Consider the following 26,821-nt stretch of genomic DNA (forward strand, 5'->3'; position numbering starts at 1 on the left):
GGATGCACAGGTCAAATTCAGCGTGCGTGTCGTGCCGCATAAATAATGTCTTCGAACTATAGGCACAACGGATGCGAGTATATTTATGCTGTCACTTATCCCTTTTTCTCCCCCCCCCCCTTCCCCCTACAGGCCTCCCTGTGCGTCAAAGAGCTAAACGCACGCAAAATGCTAAGCAGCAGTAGTGACGTACGCTGCTGACGTCACGCGAGTTCTTCGAAGATATTTTGTATTCCGAAAGCAGGCTCCGTCCACAGTTATACAGGCAGGATATAGCTTCAATTTAAACGTTCAATTTTGCCTCTTCGATTTGCGGCTCTCTCACGTACAATTTCGCAATATTCGCCCTTGCTCTCCAGACGGCGGAAAGGAGAGAAAGGCTTTTTGGTTGAGGCGCCTCTTCGCTTGTGCACGGCCAGGCTTCAAGAAGGTAATTGCAACTCTCGTTCAGCCGAGAACGACATTGTGACACGGAGAAGCGAGCAAGGGCAAGTAACCTTGACCACCCCTGCTTAGTGCATACGTCTCCGGGCTATCACTTGTCGAAACTGCCGCACGGTTAGATACATAGGCTGGTGTTGTCGGCAGTTCCGAGATAGACACATCCTCAGTGAAGCAATCACACTGTTGTCGTCCAAACGTTGCTATTACTTCGTTTACGATCACGAACTGTCGTGCCCGCGCGATGGGGAAAGCGAGGATGATAAGTGATAGGCGAGACTAGCATGTCATCCTCATAATCAACAACGAAAAAGGCGCCCCTTTACAGTTTTTTCGTAGTTGTTTCATGCATGCCGAGTAGACTTTATTGCCAGCGATACTGGGAGCGCTGCTCACCATAATGTGTGCGCCGCGGGCTACAGATACATAGCCCGCAAGTGAAACAAGTACCCGCATCAGTGAGCTTAAGTAGACAATGCATTGGCGTAGACGTGTCACATTTATTTTACGTAGCGTCAAGGACTACGTCACTCAACCACTCATTTCACGCAGACATTTAGAGCAGGCATTCACTAAAACGTCCCCAAGCGCACCCCCGTTTGAGTGCCATTCGTGAATTGATGCACCGGTAATGCATTGACACACGCCTGGGCACGCACGCATACACAACGGGGACTGAATAAGCCGTCGAAACCGTTCATGCCGCTCCTTCTACCTTGAGCACCCAAGCCCACGGCGTGGGTAGAATGTCCGGCGTCAGAGGGGGCAACGTGACCACCAATGCTGTTGCTCCCCCTCTGCTCTCGGTGTTCTGCCGCACGACTCTGGAGAGCCGGAGGTCGGGAACTCCGAGCATGGTGATGTTAGCTCCGTCCGTCAGCTCCAGCCCGCCAAGCGTGAGGTTGCTGCCTCTGGGCCACTTGAGTACGATGGCGTAGACGGTGGGCCCGGCGGGTGGCTGGCCGCCTCCGGGCTTGGACGTGTACCAGACGTGGGACGCCAGCGGGTCCTTCTGGTGCTTCCACGGCCGCGTACCGTACACCGCTTCTCCGTTTACGGTGAGCCAAGCGCCGAGCTGCGTGAGGCGCTCTTCGAACGCGGCCGAGATGGTGCCGTCGCTGGCGGGACCGATGTTGAAAAGCAGGTTGCCGTTGCAGCTGACCGTGGACACAAGCTCGTAGATGAGCTCCTCGATGGTGAGGTACTGTGTCACGTGAACGTCCCGGCGGTAGCCCCACAGGCCACCCGCGTTCTCGTCGCCTGCGTGGGAAATGTTTGCCGGAGAAGCTCGCTTCGTTGTCTTTGTGAAACGCATGAGATTAGCCGAATAGGAGATACTGAGAGGGCCGCGACTGAAGCCGAGATGTGGCGACTATGTCTGTCAAGTGATGAGACCGGGTTGTGAAAGATAAACTGGCTTTGAAGCGTCTTGTGCGAAAGCGCGAAGCGTTTTACAGAGCGACAGCAACACAGGTACACGAGCACGAACTACCTAGCTTCTCTAGCTATCTGTCGTTATCTGAGCGTTCGTATGTGTACACAATATAAGCTATAGACACAAATTGATCTCTGCCTGAGCTACTGTTGTGCTGCGAGCATGAAGCTTGCGCGTTACATTATTGCTCCTGTCGAAACTCCATTTCTATATTTGTATATGGCGTGTTACAAAGCTAGTAATGCATTACACGTTTGAACACGTTTGGTGAATGCCACTTGCGCGCCCTCAAAGTGAGAAATGTGCTTTGTATGCGGCGTTACTTTCACTTATCTCGTGTATGTCCCAAGAGATAGCATGAGCCACTTCTAAACCGCGGGCATCTAATTTATACTCGTGTAACCGAAGAGAGAGAGAGAGAGAGAGAGAGAGAGAGAGAGAGAGAGAGAGAGAGAGAGAGAGAGAGAGAGAGAGGACCACAAAAATTGAAGCGTCGGACGATACTCGCCCTTGTACAGCGGCATGGCGTTCTCCCACTTGTGGGGCACGAGCTTTCCCGGGTTGTAGTGGTCCTGGCAGGCGTAGACGTCGCCGTGTTGGCAGCTGGTGTTGATGCCCCAGCGGTCATTCACGACTACGCTGTTTCGTACGGGACTGTCGTTGTACAGCCAGGCGAGGAAGTACGTGCTGTTCCAGTAAGTGTCCGGAGCCTCCCAGTCGCCGTCCGACCAAATGACGTCCGGCCGGTACCTGCCCTCGGATAAGCAGTAAAGAACTGACCATTAAAGGGTTGGAGATCGCATTGAGCGCAGTTCTACTTGCACATAGCGCCAGTGATTCATTGCTTTTGAAAGGCGGGATGACGCCGTAGCTGCGCTAACCACACGAAACAGCCGTGGTGGCTTAGTGACTATGGCGTTGCTCGACTAAGCATGAGGTCGCGGGTTCGAATAGCTGCCGTGGCGACAAAATTTTGATGGGTCAAAATGAAAAAAAAAAATAACAAGAGCGCTCGCGCACTAATATTTAGATGCAGGCTATATAAAGAGCTCCAGGTTGTCAAAATTAATCCAGAGTGCCCACTACGCTTTGTGCTTCGTAATCAGATCGTGGTACAGGCACGCAGTACCCCAGAATATTAACAAACACACCTAATGACAAAGCCGCCATGGCAAAGATACCGTAAATACGCGAATTCAGGCGCCCAATTTGTTCACATATTGCTGTTACTCAGAGCATGGAGTTGTCGGTCTTGGCTATAAGGGCAAACGAGGCAGCCAACGACGAATTGCGAGAAAAGAAAGGAAACAAAGAAAATCCAAACAAAACCTGATGGGCTCGTCGCCGCACCGCCGTTATCACCGCGATCGACAACTCGGTGCGATAGATGAATAAAAAAAATCAGTTTAACGCAAAAAAAAACAATCATCACAAAATACGGCACCTGTAAACGGTGTAAAGTAACGGCGAACAAAGTTGAACGCATACTTCGAAGGAGGAAAAAAAAACTTTGGAATGAGCCTTCATCAATCCTGTTGTTTTCTTATCGACCTTCACGTTGTCTTTGATCTCGGCGATTAGAGTAGTGTGTCAGCTCACAAGCCAATGACAAAGTAATCTAAAGATTATTGCGAAATCTGGACCCTGAGAGCTCTCGCCTTTTCTGTTACCATCTCCCCGGTAAAGATGTACGGTGATCGCTTACTTTGTTTCCTATGAGAAAGAGTGACTTGTATCCTCGCTTACATTGCAGGTTTTAAGGTTGAATTATGACCCAACGTCTGTAAAACTGACATAAATTCTCAACGAGTCACTTTCGAACAGCGGGATCACGGCAAGCAGGCATCTCTTCTCGATTAGGGCAATGACTGTTTCGCGTAGTTGACACCTGGAACGACGCATCAGCGTACACGAAAACAGACTGATGAAACCGGCCTTCGGAGCGCTAGCCTATACCTGGTGTTCCAAGATGGTTTCCAGCAGTCTACAATAAATGCAGGTCTCCGGAACCTATCAATAGCTCCGTAAGCAGACGCGTGAAGAATCGAGTGATCAGGAGCACCATATCAGGCGTTTTCTACGCACAAGCGTACATGCCCCGTCTGTGAAGACGGCGATATTATGTGTGTCGCCGCGAGGGAAGCGAGAGCTGGAGAAGGTAGGCGCCTGGGGTTGAAGACAATCGCGCGCCGGACAAGGAGCGGAGGAGGGCGCGGGCTTTAGAGCGCGCGGCAAAGCAACGTCAAACTTCGTGAAGTATCGCCACGCTTTGAAGAATGCCGCCTCCTCCTCGCGCGCTCTGGCCGAAGCAGACGCCGCGTCGCTATTGGCCTAATAGCATCACGTGGGCCCTCGCGCCGTGCATCAGCGCCACTTTTGCTCGAGAAGCGTCTACGGAGTGGCGAGGAGTGCATGTTGGCGCCGTTGCTACGCTCGAGCAGTGTAGGCGGCGCCACGGTCGAGGAGGAAGCGTTAAAGAGAGGAGAAACGAGAAGGAGTGAAGGCGGAGGAGGAGAGTGTCGCTACTTTACGAAGTTTAAGCGGCGTTAACGCCACCTAGAGGAAAGTTTAGTTGCGTTGAGTGAAGTGGGTAAGGAGAAAAAAATTATGGGGTTTTACGTTCCAAAACCACTTTCTGATTATGAGGCACGCCGTAGTGGAGGACTCCGGAAATTTCGACCACCTGGGGTTCTTTAACGTGCACCTAAATCTAAGTACACGGGTGTTTTCGCATTTCGCCTCCATCGAAATACGGCCGCCGTGGCCGGGATTTGATCCCGCGACCTCGTGCTCAGCAGCCTAACACCATAGCCATTACATGTCGTGCATGCGCCGTAAGCTGAAAAACACTAATACTTAAGAGATAGAAAGATAGAAATTGTCTAATCGGACGTTTTGTAAAGGGTTCTACAACTTTCTAATTGGAATTTTCTGCCTAACTCCGGGCTAATTTGCCGTATATCAGAATCAAGTGTAGCGTCTCTGGTTGTTCCTATGGAGTGTCATGAAATCCTTGGTATTGGCTCAGCACCCGCCGACATGGCCCATGTGCCTATGGCGTTGCGCCGCTGAGCACGAGGTCGCGCGAGCGACCGCGGCCTCGGCGGCCACATTCCCATAGGGGCCGGGTGCCAAAAACGCTCGTGTACCGTGATTTGGTAGGCGGCTCGTCAAAGAGCCTCAGGAGGTGCAAATCCATCTAGATATCTCTATTACGGCGCCCCTCACAATGCACTATGCAGCTTCAGGACGTAAGCTCAACAATCTGTCTTTTGGATAAGATACATATATGGCGGATTTAGCGAGCGTTGAATTGGCCACGTGTTCAGAATACCGTCCTCTCTAAGTAAAGCATGCCACTCTGAGTGATTTAGCTCGAGGACTCAATTTTAGCGGGTGATAACCTTTGCGTTGATTGCAGCTTCAGATCCTTTGAAATATATAGCACGGTCTATTTTGCGGACGCTCGTAGGTTGCAAGTGTTGGATCTCGTACGACTGGTGCGCATTCTATATTTGCATACAAATTAAGTGCTTCCTTTTTCAGTCAGCACGAACATAGCGTCAGTTCAGTCAGCTGGAACACCTCCCTCTCCCTCTATACCACCCCGTCCAACTCACGTCTCCACGATGTCCCTGAGTTCGGGCGTGACCTTGGCCCTGACGTAGTCGTCGCTCGTCCAGCCGGCGGCTTTGTCTCGCTGGTAGAGCGGATTGAACCACTCGTAAAGAGAGTAGTAGAGGCCGAAGCGCATGCCGCCCGCTTCGCGTACGGCTCGGGCCAGGTCTCCCACCAGGTCTCGCCGGGGACCCACATCTCTGGCGTTCCAGTTCCACGAGACCTTCGATCGAGTATGCGGGAGAGTGCAGTGCGATTTGACAGGTTGACGCACGACCGTGCCGACAGCAACCTCGTACCAACTGCCTGCTAAACCTCACTCGCGAACTCGAGCACTGCAGCATGGCTGTAGTGCCGGACTTGTTAAATAGTAGGAAAACGCCTTCACATGCTGCTTAACAGTTTGATTTAGAGGCGTGCATCTTTTGCGAATCGCTCGCACATCGTGCATATTTGCGGCTTATCTGGCCTCGTCTTGGTGTGAAGGATACGAGGGTAAGGCAAGGTGTTCTGTGTTGTCGAATAAGGATGGGCCACGCCCATGGACGTTCCCAGCACAATTTTTGATCCGCAATGAATGGGATATCTAGCTGGCTGGCTTAGCAAAGTACCATGTTAACCTGTTGGCGCATAGCTGTCAATGGTTGTGGAGCTACGAGTAAGCGGCGCTCTATTTATCCGTCTATACCTTCCTCCGCTTCCGCTTTGCAACGCAACCATTGCCGTTTACTGTTGCTTGTCGGTGGCACACGCGCAAAGAACAATGCTAAAGAGGAAAAGAGAAAAAAAGACAAGAAGGAAACTGCAACTATTCACATTTGTTCAGATTGATCGTTACTTCCTCCATGCACTACTTGATTCATGAATGGAACGCGTTGTTTCGAAACTTCATGTAAGCGGCTTCATTTAAAGGTTGTAATCGGTGGACAAATGGTTACTTCAAATCACATGACGTGTACTTCAACAGCAAGCTTAACGGCCCAACTGAGAGGTAGAATAAGCAAACTCATGATATGGCACTCTGACAGTGCATTAGCTTAGGTGAAAAAGGGCGACGGCCGAGTGGATAACACGACTTCATCAAGGAACCCATGGCACTATGCTTAAGTAATTTAAGTAAGTGGCTCGTTTTACGAAGAGCCTTCTTTAGAAATGGCTGATCTGTCGAGTGATTCATAAAGTGACTGCTGGGTCGCATGATAATATTTAAAAAAATCATGTATATTGTTTGGATGAATGACTGAACGAGTGAATAAAAATGGGAAGAGAGAAAGAAGCGATACAGCAAACTCAGTATATTGCTATCATTTTTTAATAAATGAAAGCTGTTTTGCCCCGACTATCGCAGCTTCAATTTAGCATTAGCTTCAGCGAACGTGAAACACGAGGTTCATCGAGGAGAGCCTCTTTTCCTGTTCACTTAAGTGCCAGTGAGGTTACACGTTTATGCGTCCCTTGAAATGCTTAGTCTGTAGTTAATCACACACTCTTCTTCACCGAATCCAAGTTCTTTTGAGCGGAAAAGCGAATCCTCCGGAAGGAGGAATGTGGGAAAGAGTGAGATAAGAAGAAATAAATTGGGTAGTGAATGCATGAGTGAAAGATGGAAGGAAAAAAACAAGGGCGAGTGAGAAGAGCGAAATGCCAAAAAGAATGAACGAAAGATCAATTAACGAAATAAAGAAAGGAAAAGAAATACAGAAAAAAAGGATGTATGAATGAATGAATGAATGAATGAATGAATGAATGAATGAATGAATGAATGATAATAGGACATACATTAGAGGGCCACAGCGCGTAGCCCTCGTGATGCTTGCTGGTCAGCACCACGTAGCGGGCGCCCGCCTTCTTAAACAGATGCGCCCAGTAGTAAGGGTCGAACAACTCCGCCCTGAAGTTGGGCGCGAACTCCGGGTACGTGAAGTCGGGCCGGTAGTTCCGGGCCATGAAGTTCACGACGGCGTCGGTGCGGTTCATTTGCCAGTGCCACCAGAACCACTCCGAGTAGAAGGCGGGCACAGAATAGACGCCCCAGTGCACGAACACGCCCACCTGGGGATCGGAGACACGGGGCTCTGACTCGTTCATTCTCCGGTATTTCGTTCTACGCTACGACCACACTCAGTTCTGGCACAGACGTACAGAACTTTCCCAGGGGCTATTAATTATCTTAGTTGCATGGAGCTTAACGTGCGAAAGAAACTCTGTAGGGTTATCAGAGAGACCGTAATGGAATGCTCCAGATTATTTTTGACCTACCTTGGTTTCTTAAAACATTTATTAACGAGTGTTGCCTGCAGGCAATACACCAGAATTCTTTGTTTCTTGCTAAGTTTCGATATTGAGTGCGAAAGTTCTGACTACATGTGTATCATCATCATCATCATCATCATCAGCCTAGTTACGCCCACTGCAGGGCAAAGGCCTCTCCCATACTTCTCCAACTACCCCGGTCATGTACTAATTGTGGCCATGTTGTCCCTGCAAACATCTTAATTTCATCCGCCCACCTAATTTTCTGCCGCCCCCTGCTACGCTTCCCTTCCCTTGGAATCCAGTCCGTAACCCTTAATGACCATCGGTTATCTTCCCTCCTCATTACATGTCCTGCCCATGCCCATTTCTTTTTCTTGATTTCAACTAAGATGTCGTTTACCCGCGTTTGTTGCCTCACCCAATCTGCTCTTTTCTTATCCCTTAACGTTACACCCATCATTCTTCTTTCCATAGCTCGTTGTGTCGTCCTCAATTTCAGCAGAACCCTTTTCGTAAGCCTCCAGGTTTCTGCCCCATATGTGAGTACTGGTAACACACAGCTGTTATACACTTTCCTTTTGAGGGATAGTGGCAACCTGCTGTTCATGATTTGAGAATGCCTGCCAAACGCACCCCAGCCCATTCTTATTCTTCTGGTTATTTCAGTCTCATGATCCGGATCCGTGGTCACTACCTGCCCTAAGTAGATGTATTCCCTTACCACTTCCAGTGCTTCGCTACCTATCGTAAACTGCTGTTCTCTTCCGAGACTGTTAAACAATACTTTAGTTTTCTGCAAATTAATTTTCAGACCCACCCTTCTGCTTTGCCTCTCCAGGTCAGTGAGCATGCATTGCAATTGGTCTCCTGAGTTACTAAGCAAGGCAATATCATCAGCGAATCGCAAGTTGCTAAGGTATTCTCCATCAACTTTTATCCCCAATTCTTCCCACTCCAGGCCTCTGAATACCTCCTGTAAACATGCTGTGAATAGCATTGGAGATATCGTATCTCCCTGTCTGACGCCTTTCTTTATAGGGATTTTGTTACTTTCTTTATGGAGGACTACGGTGGCTGTGGAGCCGCTATAAATATCTTCCAGTATATTTACATATGGCTCATCTACACCCTGATTCCGTAATGCCTCCATGACTGCTGACGTTTCGACTGAATCAAACGCTTTCTCGTAATCAATGAAAGCTATATATAAGGGTTGGTTATATTCTGCACATTTCTCTATCACTTGATTGACAGTGTGAATATGGTCTATTGTTGAGTAGCCTTTACGGAATCCTGCCTGGTCCTTTGGTTGACAGAAGTCTAAGGTGTTCCTGATTCTATTTGCGATTACCTTAGTAAATACTTTGTAGGCAACGGACAGTAAGCTGATCGGTCTATAATTTTTCAAGTCTTTGGCGTCCCCTTTCTTATGGATTAGGATTATGTTAGCGTTCTTCCAAGATTCCGGTACGCTCGAGGTTATGAGGCATTGCGTATACAGGGTGGCCAGTTTCTCTAGAACAATCTGACGACCATCCTTCAACAAATCTGCTGTTACCTGATCCTCCCCCGCTGCCTTCCCCCTTTGCATAGCTCCTAAGGCTTTCTTTACTTCTTCTGGCGTTACCTGTGGGATTTCGAATTCCTCTAGGCTATTCTCTCTTCCACTATCGTCGTGGGTACCGCTGGTACTGTATAAATCTCTATAGAACTCCTCAGCCACTTGAACTATCTCATCCATATTGGTAACGATATTGCCGGCTTTGTCTCTTAACGCACACGTCTGATTCTTGCCTATTCCTAGTTTCTTCTTCACTGTTTTTAGGCTTCCTCCGTTCCTGAGAGCCTGTTCAATTCTATCCATATTATAGTTTCTGATGTCGGCTGTCTTACGCTTGTTGATTAACTTAGAAAGTTCTGCCAGTTCTATTCTAGCTGTAGGGTTAGAGGCTTTCATACATTGGCGTTTCTTGATCAGATCTTTCGTCTCCTGCGATAGCTTACTGGTTTCCTGTATAACGGCGTTACCACCGACTTCTATTGCGCACTCCTTAATGATGCCCATGAGATTGTCGTGCATTGCTGCAACACTAAGGTCCTCTTCCTGAGTTAAAGCCGAGTACCTGTTCTGTAGCTTGATCCGGAATTCCTCTAGTTTCCCTCTTACCGCTAACTCATTGATTGGCTTCTTGTGTACCAGTTTCTTCCGTTCCCTCCTCAAGTCTAGGCTAATTCGAGTTCTTACCATTCTATGGTCACTGCAGCGTACCTTGCCGAGCACGTCTACATCTTGTATGATGCCAGGGTTCGCGCAGAGTATGAAGTCGATTTCATTTCTAGTCTCACCATTCGGGCTCCTCCACGTCCACTTTCGACTAACTCGCTTGCGGAAAAAGGTGTTCATTATCCGCATATTATTCTGTTCTGCAAACTCTACTAATAATTCTCCTCTGCTATTCCTAGAGCCTATGCCATATTCCCCCACTGACTTGTCTCCAGCCTGCTTCTTGCCTACCCTGGCATTGAAGTCGCCCATCAGTATAGTGTATTTTGTTTTGACTTTACCCATCGCCGATTCCACGTCTTCATAAAAGCTTTCGACTTCCTGGTCATCATGACTGCATGTAGGGGCATAGACTTGTACCACCTTCAATTTGTACCTCTTATTAAGCTTCACAACAAGACCTGCCACCCTCTCGTTAATGCTATAGAATTCCTGTATGTTACCAGCTATTTCCTTATTAATCAGGAATCCGACTCCTAGTTCTCCTCTCTCTGCTAAGCCCCGGTAACACAGTACATGCCCGCTTTTTAGCACTGTATATGCTTCTTTTGTCCTCCTAACCTCACTGAGCCCTATTATATCCCATTTACTACCCTCTAATTCCTCCAATAACACTGCTAAACTCGCCTCGCTAGATAGCGTTCTAACGTTAAACGTTGCCAGGTTCAGATTCCAATGGCGGCCTGTCCATGTCGGCTATACATGTGTATAGCCGACACTGAATGATAGGCTGCAAACGTCATTCGTTGGTTTAGAGCAGGAGTATAGGACGAGAAAGAAGTTTGACACGCAACTCGCCTTCTTTTGAAATCACGCTCAGAAGAGACAGACCGATGCAAGATATCCGGCTGCAGTGGTGTCTCACACGTGGTGTAAAGCAAACGAAATCCGCACCGATGGTTGACATATGACCAGAGCTGTCTGTACAAATTCCAAACGAAGCCTTAAGTGACTTGAGTTGAAACCCACTTGCATTTCTCTGCCTGAGGGTTTCCCCACTATCGGTAAAAAAAGTTTGCATAAAAAAAATATTTTTTTCTTTTCGTTGATTACGCTTATTCTCGATGTGTTTTCCACATTTAGATATAAAACAAACATTCTTTTTATTTATGTGTGCCGTCAATAGAGTTATTGTGTAGCCCAAATCTAAATGCACGAGCGTTTTTTTGTTTTTGCATTTTTTTAAATTTCGCCCCCACGAAAAGTGCGACCACGTTGGACGGCAATCGAACCTGCAACCTCTGGCGCAGTAGCAGAACGCTACAGCCACTGCGATTCCACAGAAGGTAGTTGTACCGGGCTACATACCTTTTCGATTACAGTTGCCGGTGTGGTGTGCTTCAGCGTCAAATTACCTACGAACGAGTCTATAGTATGTGCCTTTCACTTGAAAGGCTCACGCCAATGAGACAATGCAATGGCCTATCGGCTAACACTTCGTTAGCCAGCACGAACAATCGTTTGAATTGAAATTATTTAAGGAGAGACGAGTGCTTTGCCTCAAAAAATGTCAGTGCGCCCGTATGATCTCTTTTTCTCGCGTTATAGAGCTCTTTCGAACAACAACAACAACAACAACAACAACAACAACAACAACAACAACAACAACAACAACAACAACAACAACAACAACAACAACAACAACAACAACAACAACAACAACAACAACAACAACAACAACAACAACAACAACAACAACAACAACAACAACAACAACAACAACAGACGTCCAGCGCGAAGGACAAGGACTGCGAGAGACGACATACACAGCGCAGCGTATGTCGTGTCTCTCGCAGTCCATGTCCTTCGCGCTGGACGCCATTTTTACCAACTAGCCCAAGCAACCACCCTAGTTCTTTCGCACGATTTCACCGACACGTAAAATTTTTTACGCGGAGCACTAGCGCCGCTGTTATGGCCTTATTGAGAATGCGAAACCCACCTTAGCGTCGTCATACCAGGGGGGCAGCGGGCGTGAATCCAGAGATTGCCAGTCGGCCGTATACCCCGAGAACGGCGCCTGGGTCAGCGACCCCACGGGATTCTGAGCTGCACGCGTGAAAAAGTCGTTGAACATGGCTAGTTCGCCAACTTCTTCGACCTTCCATCTCGGCGGAAAGGTGATTTCCGCGGAAGGAGAAACAAAGAAAACGAGTGAGTGAATAATTCTTTCTTGCTTTCTTTCTTTGCCTGGCTATGCAGCGCAGGACTGCGTATCTTCAATTTTATGCTGCGAGACTTCGTCTCTCGAGTAGAGCACTTCCGATAACCTGATATAGCACAACTGACAAAGAGGTGTCTATAGACGACTTAAATATTGTAAATTTTGGCGTTTAAACACCTCCAAAGTGCATAGCGAGTTGCATGAGCAACGCTGTAGGAAGGAGGGGGCGTCTTTGGATTAGTTTTCCCCTCATGAGGTTCATTAACGAGCACGCAGAGCACGGTGCGCGAGTTTTCTTTTTTTTTTTTTGCATTTCACTCCTACAGGAATGCGGCCGCCGTGATCGGGAAATGAACCCGCAGCAGAACGCCATAAATACATTGTGTCCCTGGGAAACAATGTATTTATGGCGTTCTGCTGCGGGTTCAGAGGGGACGCTGTACCATCTTACTTTCGCAAAGGCTTAAAAATATGCTTAAGCACGTTGTAAGAGGACGCGACGAGATGCATGTTGTTGGCCGTTGTATTGAGCAACTCAGGCGCTTTCTTTTTTTATTCTGCTTAATTACGTAGTTAGTGAGAATTAACCGATTTCGCAAGCGTTAACTTCAGGAAAAACTTCCATCACGAAAGTTGTAGAACTTTCTTGGAAACGCCTAATTCGGCAGTTTTGAACTCCCTATTGGATACATAACCATTTTTCTCTTCTTGTGCGACCGAAAAGGAGCCCGTGAAAAAAAAAAGAATAAAAAGAAAACTGAGACGCACGTTTGCGCGCCGCGATTGCAGTGCTCTCAGGCGGGGCGAGTATAAAGGAAAAGCGCATGCAACTCATGCTGACGTTTAAGTGAGAGGGCAGCGATTTCGCATTGCAATTTGCGTCAGTGATACGTGCTTCCCTCGCGGTGCTTTGGGATAGCGATAAGCAGTCCAGACAGCACGTCAGGCTAAATGCGCAGTTCGTTCATACGCGGGACGTCCGAGAGCACTGCAATCGCGGTGCACCAGCAAGCGTCTTTTTTAGAGCGCAGCTCTTTGGCGTCCGTTCCTGGGTTTCGCGTCGTCGTCGGCGTTTTTTTTTCCTTTTCTTTAATGTGTAAGTATTTCTGTGTCGACTCGCTGAGGAAAACTGTCGCTGACGCGTGACGCTCTCACCGCATAAAAAAGGAAAGAAAGTTGCATTAATAAAAATAAGTTACCGAAACGGAAAGAAATCGGATGGTCGTAAAACTCTATTAGCGACAATGAATTTCGAACATGCGACTCTTTGATTCAAACACTGGCATATCAACCACTGCACGAGAAATCGGTTCTCGTAAAGCGGCGCGAAACCACTTGCCTATCGCGTTGCACAAACGTTGAAACGCGTTGGCGTGATTCCCGCCAGCCGACCACGTCTACGTATATACGAGGTCTCCCAGATATCACACCGTTCAATTACGTCGCGTTGTACATGAAGTACGCAACGGCCAGGGCCCATCTATCTCGAAGCAGCAGCGGCATCCAGCCTCAAGGCGATTGAAGATGAAGAAGGAACGCAAGAACAACAAAAGAACGAGACGCTGTACATGAAAGGCGTAATAAAATGCTGTGCGTATTTGCTTAAAACAAACCGTTATCCATTCGCGCGTGAATCTTCTCGGGCATACCTGTATTGCGCGTGAACATTGCTACTACTCGCCTCTTCTTCGTCGTCTAATGCTGGTCTAATTAACATCACAGCGTTGCAAACGTGTTTCTCCGTTTCCGTACACGGCTGTCGCGCCTGATTCTCGCCATTCATACCAAACGCAGCAGCATACGACGAAGAAAAGCAGGCGGTTTGTAGCAGATGCTTACGCATGTTTTAGATAGCTCCCACAGGAGTCTCTGCGTGAATTTTTAGTTTTATTATTTCGCGAGCTCTCTCTTCTTTTTTTGTTTCTTTTTTAGGACGCGGAATAAAAATAATTGCGGAACAAGTAGGAAGCCAGAAAGAGCGCTGCACAAGCTTTCTCCTTCGAAGTTCTGCCCTAAAGTGGATACGTCAGGTGTTGGCTAATTAGTATTGGCCAATTATGCAGCTAAACAAAATACAAAAAGAAGCGTAACTTGCTCTATACAGCAGCTCACAATATGAATTTGGTAGCATCCTTCTACTGTGCATCGGTGCAATTTTTAAACTTCGGCTAAAGATAGCCCCTTCAATATCCACGGCGGCAGGCCTGTGTGCAGACGACCGCCACATCAAGAACTTGCAACAGGTAGTGGACAGACAGAGCTAAATTAAGACGTCCGTTCGATACACTTTACTCTTTCTAAACGATATGACGTCGTTCCACTGCTATAGGTTCCGTGCTCGTGCAGGAAGAGCCCGCGGCGCCCTCTTGCGAGCGACGCCTGCACTATACTTACCCTCACGAGTTCAAGAACTGCTCTCGATTCGTTCCAACGTGTTGTGTGAGACGAATGGCAACGACAGACGCCGCCATCACGAACTTGCGGAACGAATTACGAAGTGGCATCAGTAACTCTTGCCGATATTAGTTGAGGAAGTGCACGCAGTTCGAATGGCATCCGAGACTTGAAAAAAAGGAAAACTCGAATCGAATGATGCCAAAGCGGCCGGCAGATATCACGTCGAGCGCCAGCACATTAATGTGGTGCGGAACATGCCATCCTCGGTGCTGGTGTTTTGTGTGCGCTTGCTTTTTATGTACCGCATGCTTCTGCACCGACTGGATCAGAATAAAAAACGTAAAGGATTTAATTTAAGATAGCGTTTGCTCATCAAGCTTCAACGCAATTGCGGTTATGAAAGTTTCCATGATAATCACTGATACAACTATTAGAGCAATATTTTACTAATTAACTTTTAATTTAGTGGCCTCAGGGCGGCACGTTGCAATTGCAGAGCTAAAGGCAGCTATAGTTCTCAAAAAGAAAACCTTTAAGTTTGCCATATATTGTACAAATAGCGCCAGTTTCGGGAAGCATACGGAATCAACGTGTGCTGTAAAAATTTATTGCTGTTTCAGTTAAAGTTTTTCGCATGACAATTTCTTTTTTTTTGCAGTTCACTTTCATATTAACTGAAACAGCAATGCACTTGCTCAGATTCTGTGTTCTTGCAGTCAAGTCGAATACTTGACACATTTTGAGCTCGTTGGTTCGACGTCCTTGCGATGTGAAAGAAGACTCAAAGATACGCGAGTTGGACACGGTGAAACTATGATGTATCTTGGAGCTCTACGGAAGCTCCCGTTACGCAGTTACGGTCAAGTGCGGTATATAGACGGAGTGCGCCCGTCGTGTATTGTTTTGCCCCGACACGTTTCTCTGAGCGTTCAGAAGTGGGAATCTTCCACGCGTTGCAGATGATTCTCGAGTTTCGAAATACCGGAAATGCAACAGTTCCCCTTGTACGGGAACTGGCTCTTCTTCTCCCTCCTCTCTACAGTTCTATCTACGTCCCTTCTGGACTGGCACATTAGTAGAAAGGTAAGCGCTGCAGTGTCTGCAATGCTTTTGAGGGGCGTAATGTGGGTAATGTGGGGACCCCCAGGGAGCTCCGAAGGGCACTGCGCACATTCGAAGCGGTGGTCCAAACGAGTTGAGTTTTTTCGCTCGCTGACTCGCCCGTGTCATGTACACTCATGCTCTGAACTCCCCCCTCCCCCGACGCAGTGTGCCACACCGCAGTAGCCACAGCAGCAGCAGCAACGGTGGGAAAGTCGAAGGAAAAGGCAAAGAAAGCTTCTCTTAAAGAAAAAAAAAAAAACGCCAGTGTACCGCGCATTGGGTGCACGTTAAGAGAGCCGCAGTTGGCCAAAACTTCATTTAGAGCGCCCCCTCTTTCTTTTCCCCCCGACTGTACGGCGTGCCTCGTGATTAGATGGCGGTTCTGGCACGTAAAACCACAGAATTTTATTTTTATTTAAACTGGCCTCTGCAAGCACCTTTGACTGGAAGGGGGGAGTGTGTGTGTGTGTGGGGGGGGGGGCGGGGTAATAGACCTTTTGCATGCGCAAGTGTCTTCTTTATCCACGACTCTCGTCTTTCGGTACTCAACTTCGTGCACCGGCATTTCAAGTTTACCAGCTTGTCGTTTTTCTAGACGAGGCCACACCTTGTTTTCATATCTCTTTCGGGTAGCCTTTAGGCAGTGCATGCGTGGGTGATTTCGCGACTGCCAAACCGAAGAAGCCGCAATGCGCTGTTTTCGTCCACAGCCTGTACCAACGAGGCGGCTGATAATTAAAGGCTTCTTTTTTTTTTTAATCATTGATGAAATGACGTCCCGAAGAAACACGCAGGCTACGAGGGATGCCGCAGTGGGGGGAGGGGGGGGGGGTGTACCCGCAATAATTTGGACTCCCTTGCGGTTCTCTAATGTGCATGTATACCCAAAGAGCGGTATTCAAGAACGTTTTTCGCAGTGTGCATCCATCGGCAATGCGGCCGGTAGTAGCACCCGCGACCTCGTATTTTGCCGCATAACGATGAAGCCGCTCAGCTTGCATCGCGGCGAAACTGCGGTGTCTAAAGACTGCGAATTCACGCACAAGGAAAGTTAAAAGCTACGTAGCAATTAGAGAAGGCAAACGTATCATGCGCACAGCGTTGTCTATACCTCTGACGGCGGCTCTGAGTCCCAGCACAATGTACAGCACGACGAGGACTTGCGCAGCAACCAAGCCAAGCCAAAGTCGCGACGCCTTTGACAGACAGATGCGAAAGATGCCCGGCCAGTGGTACCTGCGGTCGGGAACGATGCAGAAAAGGTCGGCGTCGTTGAAAGCAGCACTTGTTTTTTTTTTTTACCTTACTGCTGGTTCAATGTGACGCTATTTGAAGCCGCAAGGTGATTATATTTTCGCATGGCGGCGAAAGAAGAGCGAGGCAGAAGGACAATGACAGTAATAATAATTGTTGTTTACAGCTCAAAACTGACCTTGCCTCGAGGTCTCGTCGTAAATGCAAAATCGTTCGAGCAGAACAACTGGTGCCAATGTCAACGCGAGACTCTCCTTTGTTTCGTCCCCAGTGTCGTAATAACCGGTGGCGCGTATGGCCCTGCGCAACAATGCCGGCTAGTGACGCAAATTTCTTATGTGCGAACTTGAACCTTTGCGAATTGTGTTTCAGACTGGCTGGCGGCCATCCGTAGCCTGCACAAGCACCGTGTTGTTGGTTGTTGTGAGGAAATAAACAAACAAACGTGCGCTCTAGACTGAACAAATCGAGTGTTAGCTGTGTTGGTGAGTCCATAGTAGTTCAATTTAGGTAAAAGTTGACGAATAGACTGACACTGCAGAGCCAATGACGAAGCAAACGATGCTTCCAAATTATAAGATGCGATAAGTGCATATTTACAGTAGCGTACGGACCACCTGATGGTAACATTGAGAGTTTCTTTCACCTTCTGGAAGGTTTTTTTTTCTCTTTTGTAAATAATCATGAATACACTTTAGTACTCGGCGGTAATCTAAACATTGACATGTTAGATACCACTAACAAACAGACAAAGCTATCTTCAATTCTTGCTTTTAACTTTTACAGAAATGTAGTTTCCTGTCCACGCGAATTATGACGGCAATTTCCACACTGATAAATGGTACAACGCAGGAGAAGATATGTTCTGATGTTCTTAACGTCACAATTAGTAATTACTTGCCTGTTTTTCTTATTCTGAAAAAAGTGTGTGAAGCAGGCAAATCCACTGTCAGCGGTGATGCATTATTAACGTACCACTCCACTCTCACTTTTAGAGAAGAAATCAGCTTGACAGGTTGGGGGGATGTATTGTACTGCTGCGTAACCGGCGAAGCGTATGACCGTTTTATTGACATTATCGTCTGTGGTATGCTCAACGTCTGGATCACTACAAAGACTCTCAGTGTTATATTTCATGAACACATGTCATGGGAGCATCGCACTAACTACATAAGCAATAAACTTTATAAAGTCTTAGGCGTGCACCGTAAGTGTCAGCATACGTTACCAGTACCACGAGAACTGTTACTATATAATGCTCTTTTTTCTTTCCATCTACTTTATTGTCACTTGGTTTGGGCTACTGGAACTAAGGAGTCGTTAACTAAGTTGGTAGTATTAAAAAATACCTTGCGTGCCGTCGCAGGTTTGTAATATAATGCACACACATCTGAAATGTTTCCGAGGTTTTATATTTTAAAAATCGCGACTATGTATGAGCAACAACGTTTATTAATCGTTACATCTGACATAATCCGTAACTTCACGCACATATGCAGTCTAGCAAACTTACGGCGTAATCCCGCCTCACTTTTTAACGTGACACACTGACCACTGGTATGTTCTGCAGCTGCGTACAAATTATGCTTTTCAACTTCTGCGCTACTCTCTTCCATGCAGACTAAATTTTAAATATCAGATGAAAATTTACGTTGTATGTCAAAGTATGATATCATGCAAAAGCTGTGCTCGAATGTTTAATATGCTTTCTCTTTATCGAGCTTTATTTATTTTTCCTTCTTGTAGTGTGACTGTTGGCTTTGTGCATATTCCATGTAAACAGTGATTTCATGATTTGTACTACAAAGAACATTGCTGTAGCGTTGCCTTCTGCTGTCATTGTTATGTGGCGTAGTGGGTGCTTTGTCCAGCTGGTCGAATGCAGCTTTTATCCCATTACCTTTTAGAGCGCAGCTCTTTGGCGTCCGTTCCTGGGTTTCGCGTCGTCGTCGGCCTCGTAACCAGCTCCGCCCCCCTTTCATCCCCCCAGCGCTAGCAGCGACCGACTGATACCACTGGATGCCGCTGACGCCGCTAGAGAGTCAAGATAACGTGACTGCATAGAACACCGTCGCCGCCATGCAGAAAGAGGAGGAAAGGGTCCCCCCCCCCCTGTTCTTGTGTGGCGGATAGGGTGCTCTTCAGTTGCCGACGCGCCGGTTATTTCACGTAGGCCCCGGCACGTCGACGAATACGTGACCACCTTCCCACGGCTAGACCTGGTTCTTAGCGCTGCGGAAGCGAGGGTATCATATTGTTTGTGTCGGCATCGGCGGCGTTGTCCCTGAAACCAACTCCGCAGCTGGGGTTGACTCACTATCGGCGTCAGCGGCATCAGTCAGTCGCTGCTATCTCTTCCCTCCTCCCTTTATCGTGTTGTCCGCTTGCTGCGCGCGCTTCTGCCCCCATCGTTTGCCGCTGGGTGTACACGCCGCCCCCCTCCCCCCTCTTCCTGCGAGTCTCCGGTTGTCAAAGCGCCGGCTCGAACTTAATTCCTTTCTTCGCTCCTCCTCCAATGCAACCCCTGTGCGGTGGCAATCAGAGAGCCAGATCGGTGGCGGCGGATCTGTATATGTGCACCGCCCGAGCCGAAATTGCCGCTGCCGTTCGCCCTGTGCGGTGGCAATCAGAGAGCCAGATCGGTGGCGGCTTGACATAAAGACAAACAGCAATTTCCTAACACTTATGCGGGAGAACATCCCGTTCCTCTCGCTCGTAACGCGTCCCACGGCTGTGACAACCTCGCGAGGCACTTGTATAGATCTCGTCTTTGAGAATCAAGCATTGGTGTACCAAGTCGAACATATATCAGTCTATTTCTCCGACCACAAAGCTTCCTTCATGACTGTCAAGAACTGTTAGTGGAGTCTTTGTTAAAGGAATACGTGTGAAAAATAAAAAAAAAATTCTGTGATAGCGCATACATGTGTTGCTCGATTTCTTTGCCTCAATCTATCGAAAAGGTGAAACAGCTTATTTGCTGCGCTCAAATTTCGCATTAGGAAGTAACGTAATCGTCGGTAATTTTTTTCCACTTATGTACATTAGGCTGTGCACCCATGTAGCGAAAAATAAATAAACTAAACTCAAGTGCTCGATGCTTCGAAATTGCTGTACCCATTACAGTGGAGACAAAATACAGCCACAACTTTTGAATATTAAAAGAGCGTGATGTTATCAGTGTGAAATGCTTTGGGCAATACACGCATACCACTGTATTTGCCGTACACATGACAACACGAAATTTAGTTTGTGTAAGAACCAAGGAATATAGACATGTCGATGTTGTCAACCAAGCGTGTTGATGTGCGCCGTAGCGCCCTGCCGGCGAACTAAAAGTTTGCATTTGTTTGATGACGACATGCCCTAGTGCGTTCAATTCCAGATACACGGAACTCGAAAGTACAGAAGGTCAACGTTCGAGTTCAAGGTCTTCAGCAATAACGCGCCATCTACAGTAGGTACCGGAAAATACTCATCGCCGCATTGGACACATTGAGCATTTCACAGCACCTGTTCTTCAACGGGAATAAGCCCTATTATGCCTTGATTACTTCCTCAGAGCATCCGTCGATTCCATTAAAAAAAGGGCCCTATTAACATTCTTTATACTTTCTGCAAACTTCCTGGTGACTTTAGTGACATCCTGTTTACAATGCAATATAGTAACACCTGTCTATGTCACAAGACAGTCTACTTACTTCTTTCTAAAACCGTTTTCTAAAAAAAAGTGGGTTTCGAAATTAAAGTTACGTTTTTCATCAAGGACAGTTTTTATTGGCACGCCTTTAAAGCTTGATGCTGCCTCTTACAAATAGTTCTCGCTACAATAAAAAAAATTGAAGTTACTTTGTTTTAACAACTGTTTTTAGTGGGCAGTAAACAGCCACTTTTTAATACTTTTTTTCTAAAGACAAACTTCGATAGAATGTGACTAGACATTAGTACTATTTTTCCCAAAGGATATATTTAATGGGACGCAATTTGACAGTAACTAATTTTTGTAAGGTCGTTTATAAGAAACACGAAGTTAACGTTGGTCTCACTTACAATATTATTCTTAAATCATTTTCTGCTGCTGTAGAATGCTAAAGAGTATGACGAACGCGAAACAGATCTCCTCACAACTTTTAGTGTTGTTTCCAAACACACACCACGCCTGCTCTACAATTATTTCTGTTTGTATATATAAACATGTCCTAATTTTAAATTGGTGGCCAACTGTATTACTAGGAGACCCAAAGAAATATGTTAGTAAACCGTTGATAGAACTAAAAAAAAAAAATGAAGATTAATACGTTGTCGACGCACAGGTCATGACACTCGGAACGCGAACTCTTGCCGTTTTATATTGACGGCAAAAATAATTAGAGCATGATGCTGCAAATAAGCAAGCCGAATTTCCTCAGCATGGGACGTATTATGGCAGCTAGGCGTGCCCACCATTTTCTTGTGGTTGGCGCGCGCTGTGTGACCGCGTGGCCAAAAAACGCGTTTCCGGCTCATAAAATCGCTTGCGGCGCTTCTATGCCTCCAAGGTAGCCGTCGCTGGGGCGTGGGGTGAGGGGGGGTTGCACGATTTGGACGCCGCCTAGATTAACATACTTCTCAAAGTGCCCACCGTTCGAAATTGGGTGACCACGTCGTTCGACGACCATTTCTCCGCGACGTTCCGACAGCTGGATGGAGGGGGAGAGGGGGGGGGGGAGGGAGTGGCGAAGGTCACTGCACCGCAAGTGAAAACAACCTCCCACATAAGCCGAACGTGATGGTATAAGCTGTCACGTATATCTCTTCTCGAGCTTTTCGGCGTACTCGACAACAACGTAAGCGCGGGCGATTTGTCGGCTAACGGACGCAGAGCCTGACGCAGGGAGCTAGAAGAATCTGTGGAGAGGGTAACGGGGCAAAGCCCGGCCATCGGTCGCGCCTTCGACTTCTGGTTCGTACGCCCCAAGGGCGGTTGCAAAAAATAGCCGAAGGCCAGTCTTATACTCCCTCTCTCTCTCTCTCTCTCTCTCTCTCTCTCTCTCTCTCTCTCTCTCTCTCTCTCTCGTCTCAGAAATCGCCTATAGCAAGTACCGCGGTAAATGAAGCGCGAGAAAAAGCAACGGTAAGCGCCTTTGCTATGGGCAACGGACAAACATCTCGCATCAACTGGGCATCATCAATGTAAGCCGCGCCAACAGAGACCTTGTTATCGATAGGGTGGAGATGCGTTTTGTCCGCCCCGGCAAGCGGTAAATTACGAAGCTGTTTCAAGACCACCGTACAATCGAGTCACTGATGCAGACTTATAAAGTCCTGAAACCCGGGACTGAGTGGCGGTCCCTGACTTTGAACTGGTCGATGGCAAAAATAACAACCAACATGCCCAAGCCTCTACCCTTCGTTGTCAATCGCACCGCATACAGCGACCATGAAATTTGGGCTGAAATTCTGTGAACTGAAAAATAAAACTAGCCATCTCCAGTTCTAGGTGAGGCGATAAGTTGTATCGTAGCATATCGGGATACAGATACTAGATATTGAAGCGAAAGATGTTTGAGATACAGATACAGGTTGTTAGTGGATTAAATGTATACGATACGACACCCTCATTCTGTACCTTAGGATACGTGAGTCCCATTTGTACATTCAGTACTATAGCTCCGCTGTAGGTACCACTGCAATTATACAGTAGTATTGACTTGCAAATTTATTAACTCCTGCGAATAGATTTCTATTCAATTCTTTTTTCTTACTTCACCTATTTCCTTATGGCACTCTAATTTTCAACTTTGCAGTAGTACATTGCCGTTCAGAACAGTCTCTGGTGCTTGCATCACTATGGAAGTCATCAGATTGAGGTAGGTACGCTGATGAGTCAGACATTTTTCCATGCAGCCTTTATAATAGGTACGAGGCGTTGCTGGCTCCGCAAACAAGCTTATAATGATGTGCTGAATAGGCTGGCATGTGTACCAGGGGCGACATAGCACTGTTAATAAAAAAATGGCGTGCTGTACACCTTTGCCGTTTAGGCAACACCGAAGGGGCCTGAATGACAAAGTTATAGACAATTTAAAGTGATGCTGACAGTGAACATGCTGTGCTTCTTCAGTTGTTAAAGTTGAAAAGTGTCTTTGAACTGTGCTCTTAGGTTCCCATTTCTGACCGCAATGGTCATTCCAAATATGAGCCTAAAAAACAAATTGCCGTCTTTTAGGATAAGAATTATTTGCCTTCATTTGCTAACATTCACTGACTCTGGGCGTCTTCGCGGAATTTGCTATAGGAGTATGCTTTATGTTAAAGAACATGGTACCTTAACTCTGTACCCCAAATGTCGATACTGATACGCGTCGTGCCTGATATATCACGATACAGATGCAGAATGCCCTGTGAGTATCTTAATATAATATCTAATAAAGCACACTTATTTTTGATACTGTTTAGCCCTGGTGCGGAGTGATCAACACGCGCACGTAAATTGAAGAAAGAAGTGGCTGGCAATGGGGCAAGCGAGCACGCATACAGACAGATTCAAGCCATACGGTGACAGTGCAGTACTACAGCGTTCTAATAGGTGTAGTATAGCCTGCGTCATACTAACACGAACATGCCTTCGGCGCCTTTTCGTTATCTTATTTATTTATTTGTTTATTTCTTTATTTATTTGTTTAAGAGTTTTCGTTTCTCCTAGCTGCGGGTAAACTGCTGGAGGTGTCTGGTCAGGGTGCCCTAATGTATCTTCCTTTAAATGTCTGCGATGCATTTTTTTTTCTTCTACAGTCTGCGTCAGCTAAAATTCAGCCGCTAGAGATGCTTCTGGATTGTTCGGATTATGTCTCACAACTGCTGTGCCCACACCCGAAAGCAGCCACTCCGCGAACACATCGGCCGCATGCCAACACGTACCTGCCGGATGCGGATGCCACATGCAGCAGGCGAAGTTCGCAAGTGCCGCTCTGATCGGATATTGCGCGCAACGCGACAGACGGGGGATCACGTGGGAAGCGGCTTGCGTAAAGTAGGATGCGGCTTCTGCAGCACTTCCGGGACGCGTCTTCGAGCTATGTAATCGAAAGCGAGCAGTCAGAGTGGTTGGTATATCATGGACCGGCTGCTCCACGCGCAAGGTGCTGGTTCGATTGGGATATAGCTCATCATAGGTTAGTAAGGTCCAGGATTTACTTCAATATCAAGTGACAAAGAGTAAAATTAGTCAAGAAGGAATAGGCCAACCTAGACGCAGTAAGGGTAAAAGCAGACCAATTTAGGCTGGTGCTTGGAAACATATATGCAGCCTCAGAACAGAGAGATGAAGATGACATAGAGGTAATAAATGAAACCGTAACTAGAGAGAGAGAGAGACATTTATTTACAGAAAGGCAGAGAGGTCGGCCTGAGCTATAACTTGCTCTGGCCTGTAACTAGGCTGGCTTCAGAAGCAGCAGTTGAAGTGGGAGGCAAGGCACCAAGGCAATCAGTAGATAAGCTCTCCTAGGCAGCGAAGGGCCTAATAAAGAAACGACAAAGAATGAAAGTGTCCAACTCAAGACACCAGATAGAATTCGCGGAACTATCAAAACTAATCAACGAGAAAGAAAGGGATATTCGAAATTACAACGTGACAAAGACAGAGGAAGCTGTTAAAGATGGACGCAGCATGAAATCAGTCCGAAGAAAACTTGGCATAGAGCAACCCAAAATATATGCACTGAAAGGTAAGCAGGGTGATATCATCAGTAACCTCAAAGGTATAGTAAAAGCAGCGGAACAATTCTATACTGAACTGTAGAGTACCCAGAGCAGCCATATACTACCTCCATTCGAAGTACTAACGAACAGGATATAGAAACTCCTTCTATAACTAGCGATGTAGTTAGAAGTGTCTTGCAAGACACGACCTGCGGAAAAGCGGCAGGAGAAGATGGAATAACAGTAAATTTAATCAAATACGGATTAGATAGCATGCTTGAAAAGCTTGCGGCACTTTATACGACACCTGTCACGACTTCAAGGGTTCTAGAGAGCTGGATGAATGTGAACATTATACTTTATCCACAAAAAAGGAGACGTTAAAGAATTGAAAAAAAATTATAGGCCCATTAGCTTACTTTCAGTATTGTGTAAAATGATCACCAAGATAATTTTCAATAGATTAAGGGAAACACTTGAATTCCCTCAACCAAGAGAACAGGATGGCTTCAGCAAGAGATATTCTACAATAGATCACATCCATGTCATCAATCAGGTAATCGAGAAATCTGCAAACTACGATCGACCTCTCTAGATGGCTTTCATAGATTATAAAAAGGCATTTGATTCAGTAGAGATACCAGTAGTCATAAAGACATAACGTAATCAAGGAGTACAGGAGGCACACCTGAATATCTCGGAAAATATCTACAAAGATTCCACAGCTACCTTGATTCTCCCCCAGAAAAGTAGGAAGATACATTCTAAGAAAAAAAAGGAGGAAATGGGGTGTTGAGGTTACTCATTTAGGGGAGGAACTGATCTGCCACAAACATTCCTTCTCTTAGGAGGTAAGTGCGAGGGAATGAACTGTTGCGCCCCACGCCGTTACTCCTTCGAGGACTAACAGTTGCTCTTTTCCGATGCGCCTCAAGGGAGCAACGGTCATTATTTCCGATGCTCCACAAAGGTGGAATTAATGAAATTAGGCATGTATAGCCTGATAACAAAATTATTGAGCTGAAAAAAAAAGAAAGAAAAATGCGCCAAAGAGTAGAATTCCAACTCACGTCCTCGCGCTCACAAGTCAGGTACTTCAACCACTGCACCACGGCAGATCGATTGACGGGACAGGCTATTGAGACACGTTAAGCAAAGGAACGCAGGTGCGGCAGTATAAAAGTGACTCGGCATTTTATGTATGTGTGGGGAGAGTCTAACGTTGAGTGTACGTGCAACCATAAGCGAGTGCGAAAAGAAATCTGTCCGAGTATTCTTAGAGTGATTTAAACTGAGGCACTACGCGATGTATACGTGTAGCGAGCTCAAACGGGGCACCCAAGACGACAGAGAAGGACAGTTACTCTGTCGCTTAGTGTGTCCCGTTTGACCTACAAATCACTTCAGTTAAGTTCGTAATCTCCTTGGAACGGAAGGTACTTAGGTACTATTGACCAGCAAAATCTAGCAGTCTATCGATGATGTGCGCATTTAATGTGTATCGCTCACTAATGGTGTGCGCACAAAGGGCGTGGCTCTTGACATTCCAGCTTTTAAATTTCGCGCAATTTTCTCACGAAGAGGCAAAATGATGCTTTTATTGTAGTTCTCTAGACAATGCACGAACTTCGAACTATTCACGATTTATAGACAATACCGTTTTTGCCGCATCACTGCACGACAAGGACCCAAACAGCGGAGTGCATGGGGAGTAACTGTTGTCGTTCGTCCTCCCGTTGCTCTCTTTCCGACCAGGGACTAAACACTTACTCTCCGAAATTTGAACACGGCACGCACATTCATGCATTTAGACCCTTGAGGGACGAAAGCGCCCTTTTAAGGACTAACTGCCCAGTTACTCCCATTTTCCCCGGGATTTTTCTTAGAGTGTATACCTATAAAGAAAGAGGTCAGACAAGGCGACACAATCTCTTCACTGCCTGCTTGGAAGGAGTATTGAAGCTATTAAACTGGGAAGGCTTAGGTGTAAGGATCAACGGCGAATATCTCAGCAACCTTCGGTTTGCAGATGACATTGTCCTATTCAGCAACTCTGGAGACGAGTTACAACAAATACTTGAGGACCTTAACCGAGAAAGTGTAAGAGTGGGGTTGAAGATTAATATGAACAAGACAAAGATAATGCTCAATAGCCTGGCAAGGGAACAAGAGTTCAAGATCGCCA

At 46.8% G+C, this 26,821-nt stretch overlaps 1 protein-coding gene across 1 annotated transcript in view; it reads right to left on the reverse strand.

Annotated features, from left to right (window-relative positions):
- Positions 1 to 888: 888 nt before the first annotated feature.
- Positions 889 to 26,821, reverse strand: part of LOC142572740 (tissue alpha-L-fucosidase-like) — a 34,810-nt gene continuing 8,877 nt past the window's right edge. Inside the window, exons 3-8 of the mRNA XM_075682056.1 lie at positions 16,811 to 16,935; positions 11,977 to 12,083; positions 7,274 to 7,546; positions 5,497 to 5,717; positions 2,385 to 2,626; positions 889 to 1,701 (exon numbers count right to left, since the gene is read on the reverse strand). Of these exons, the coding sequence (XP_075538171.1) occupies positions 1,139 to 1,701; positions 2,385 to 2,626; positions 5,497 to 5,717; positions 7,274 to 7,546; positions 11,977 to 12,083; positions 16,811 to 16,935 (1,531 nt within the window). The 3' untranslated portion in view covers positions 889 to 1,138. The remainder of the gene's footprint in view (positions 1,702 to 2,384; positions 2,627 to 5,496; positions 5,718 to 7,273; positions 7,547 to 11,976; positions 12,084 to 16,810; positions 16,936 to 26,821) is intronic.

Source organism: Dermacentor variabilis, chromosome 2 (genome assembly GCF_050947875.1).
Source record: "Dermacentor variabilis isolate Ectoservices chromosome 2, ASM5094787v1, whole genome shotgun sequence".
Taxonomy (NCBI): Eukaryota; Metazoa; Arthropoda; class Arachnida; order Ixodida; family Ixodidae; genus Dermacentor; species Dermacentor variabilis.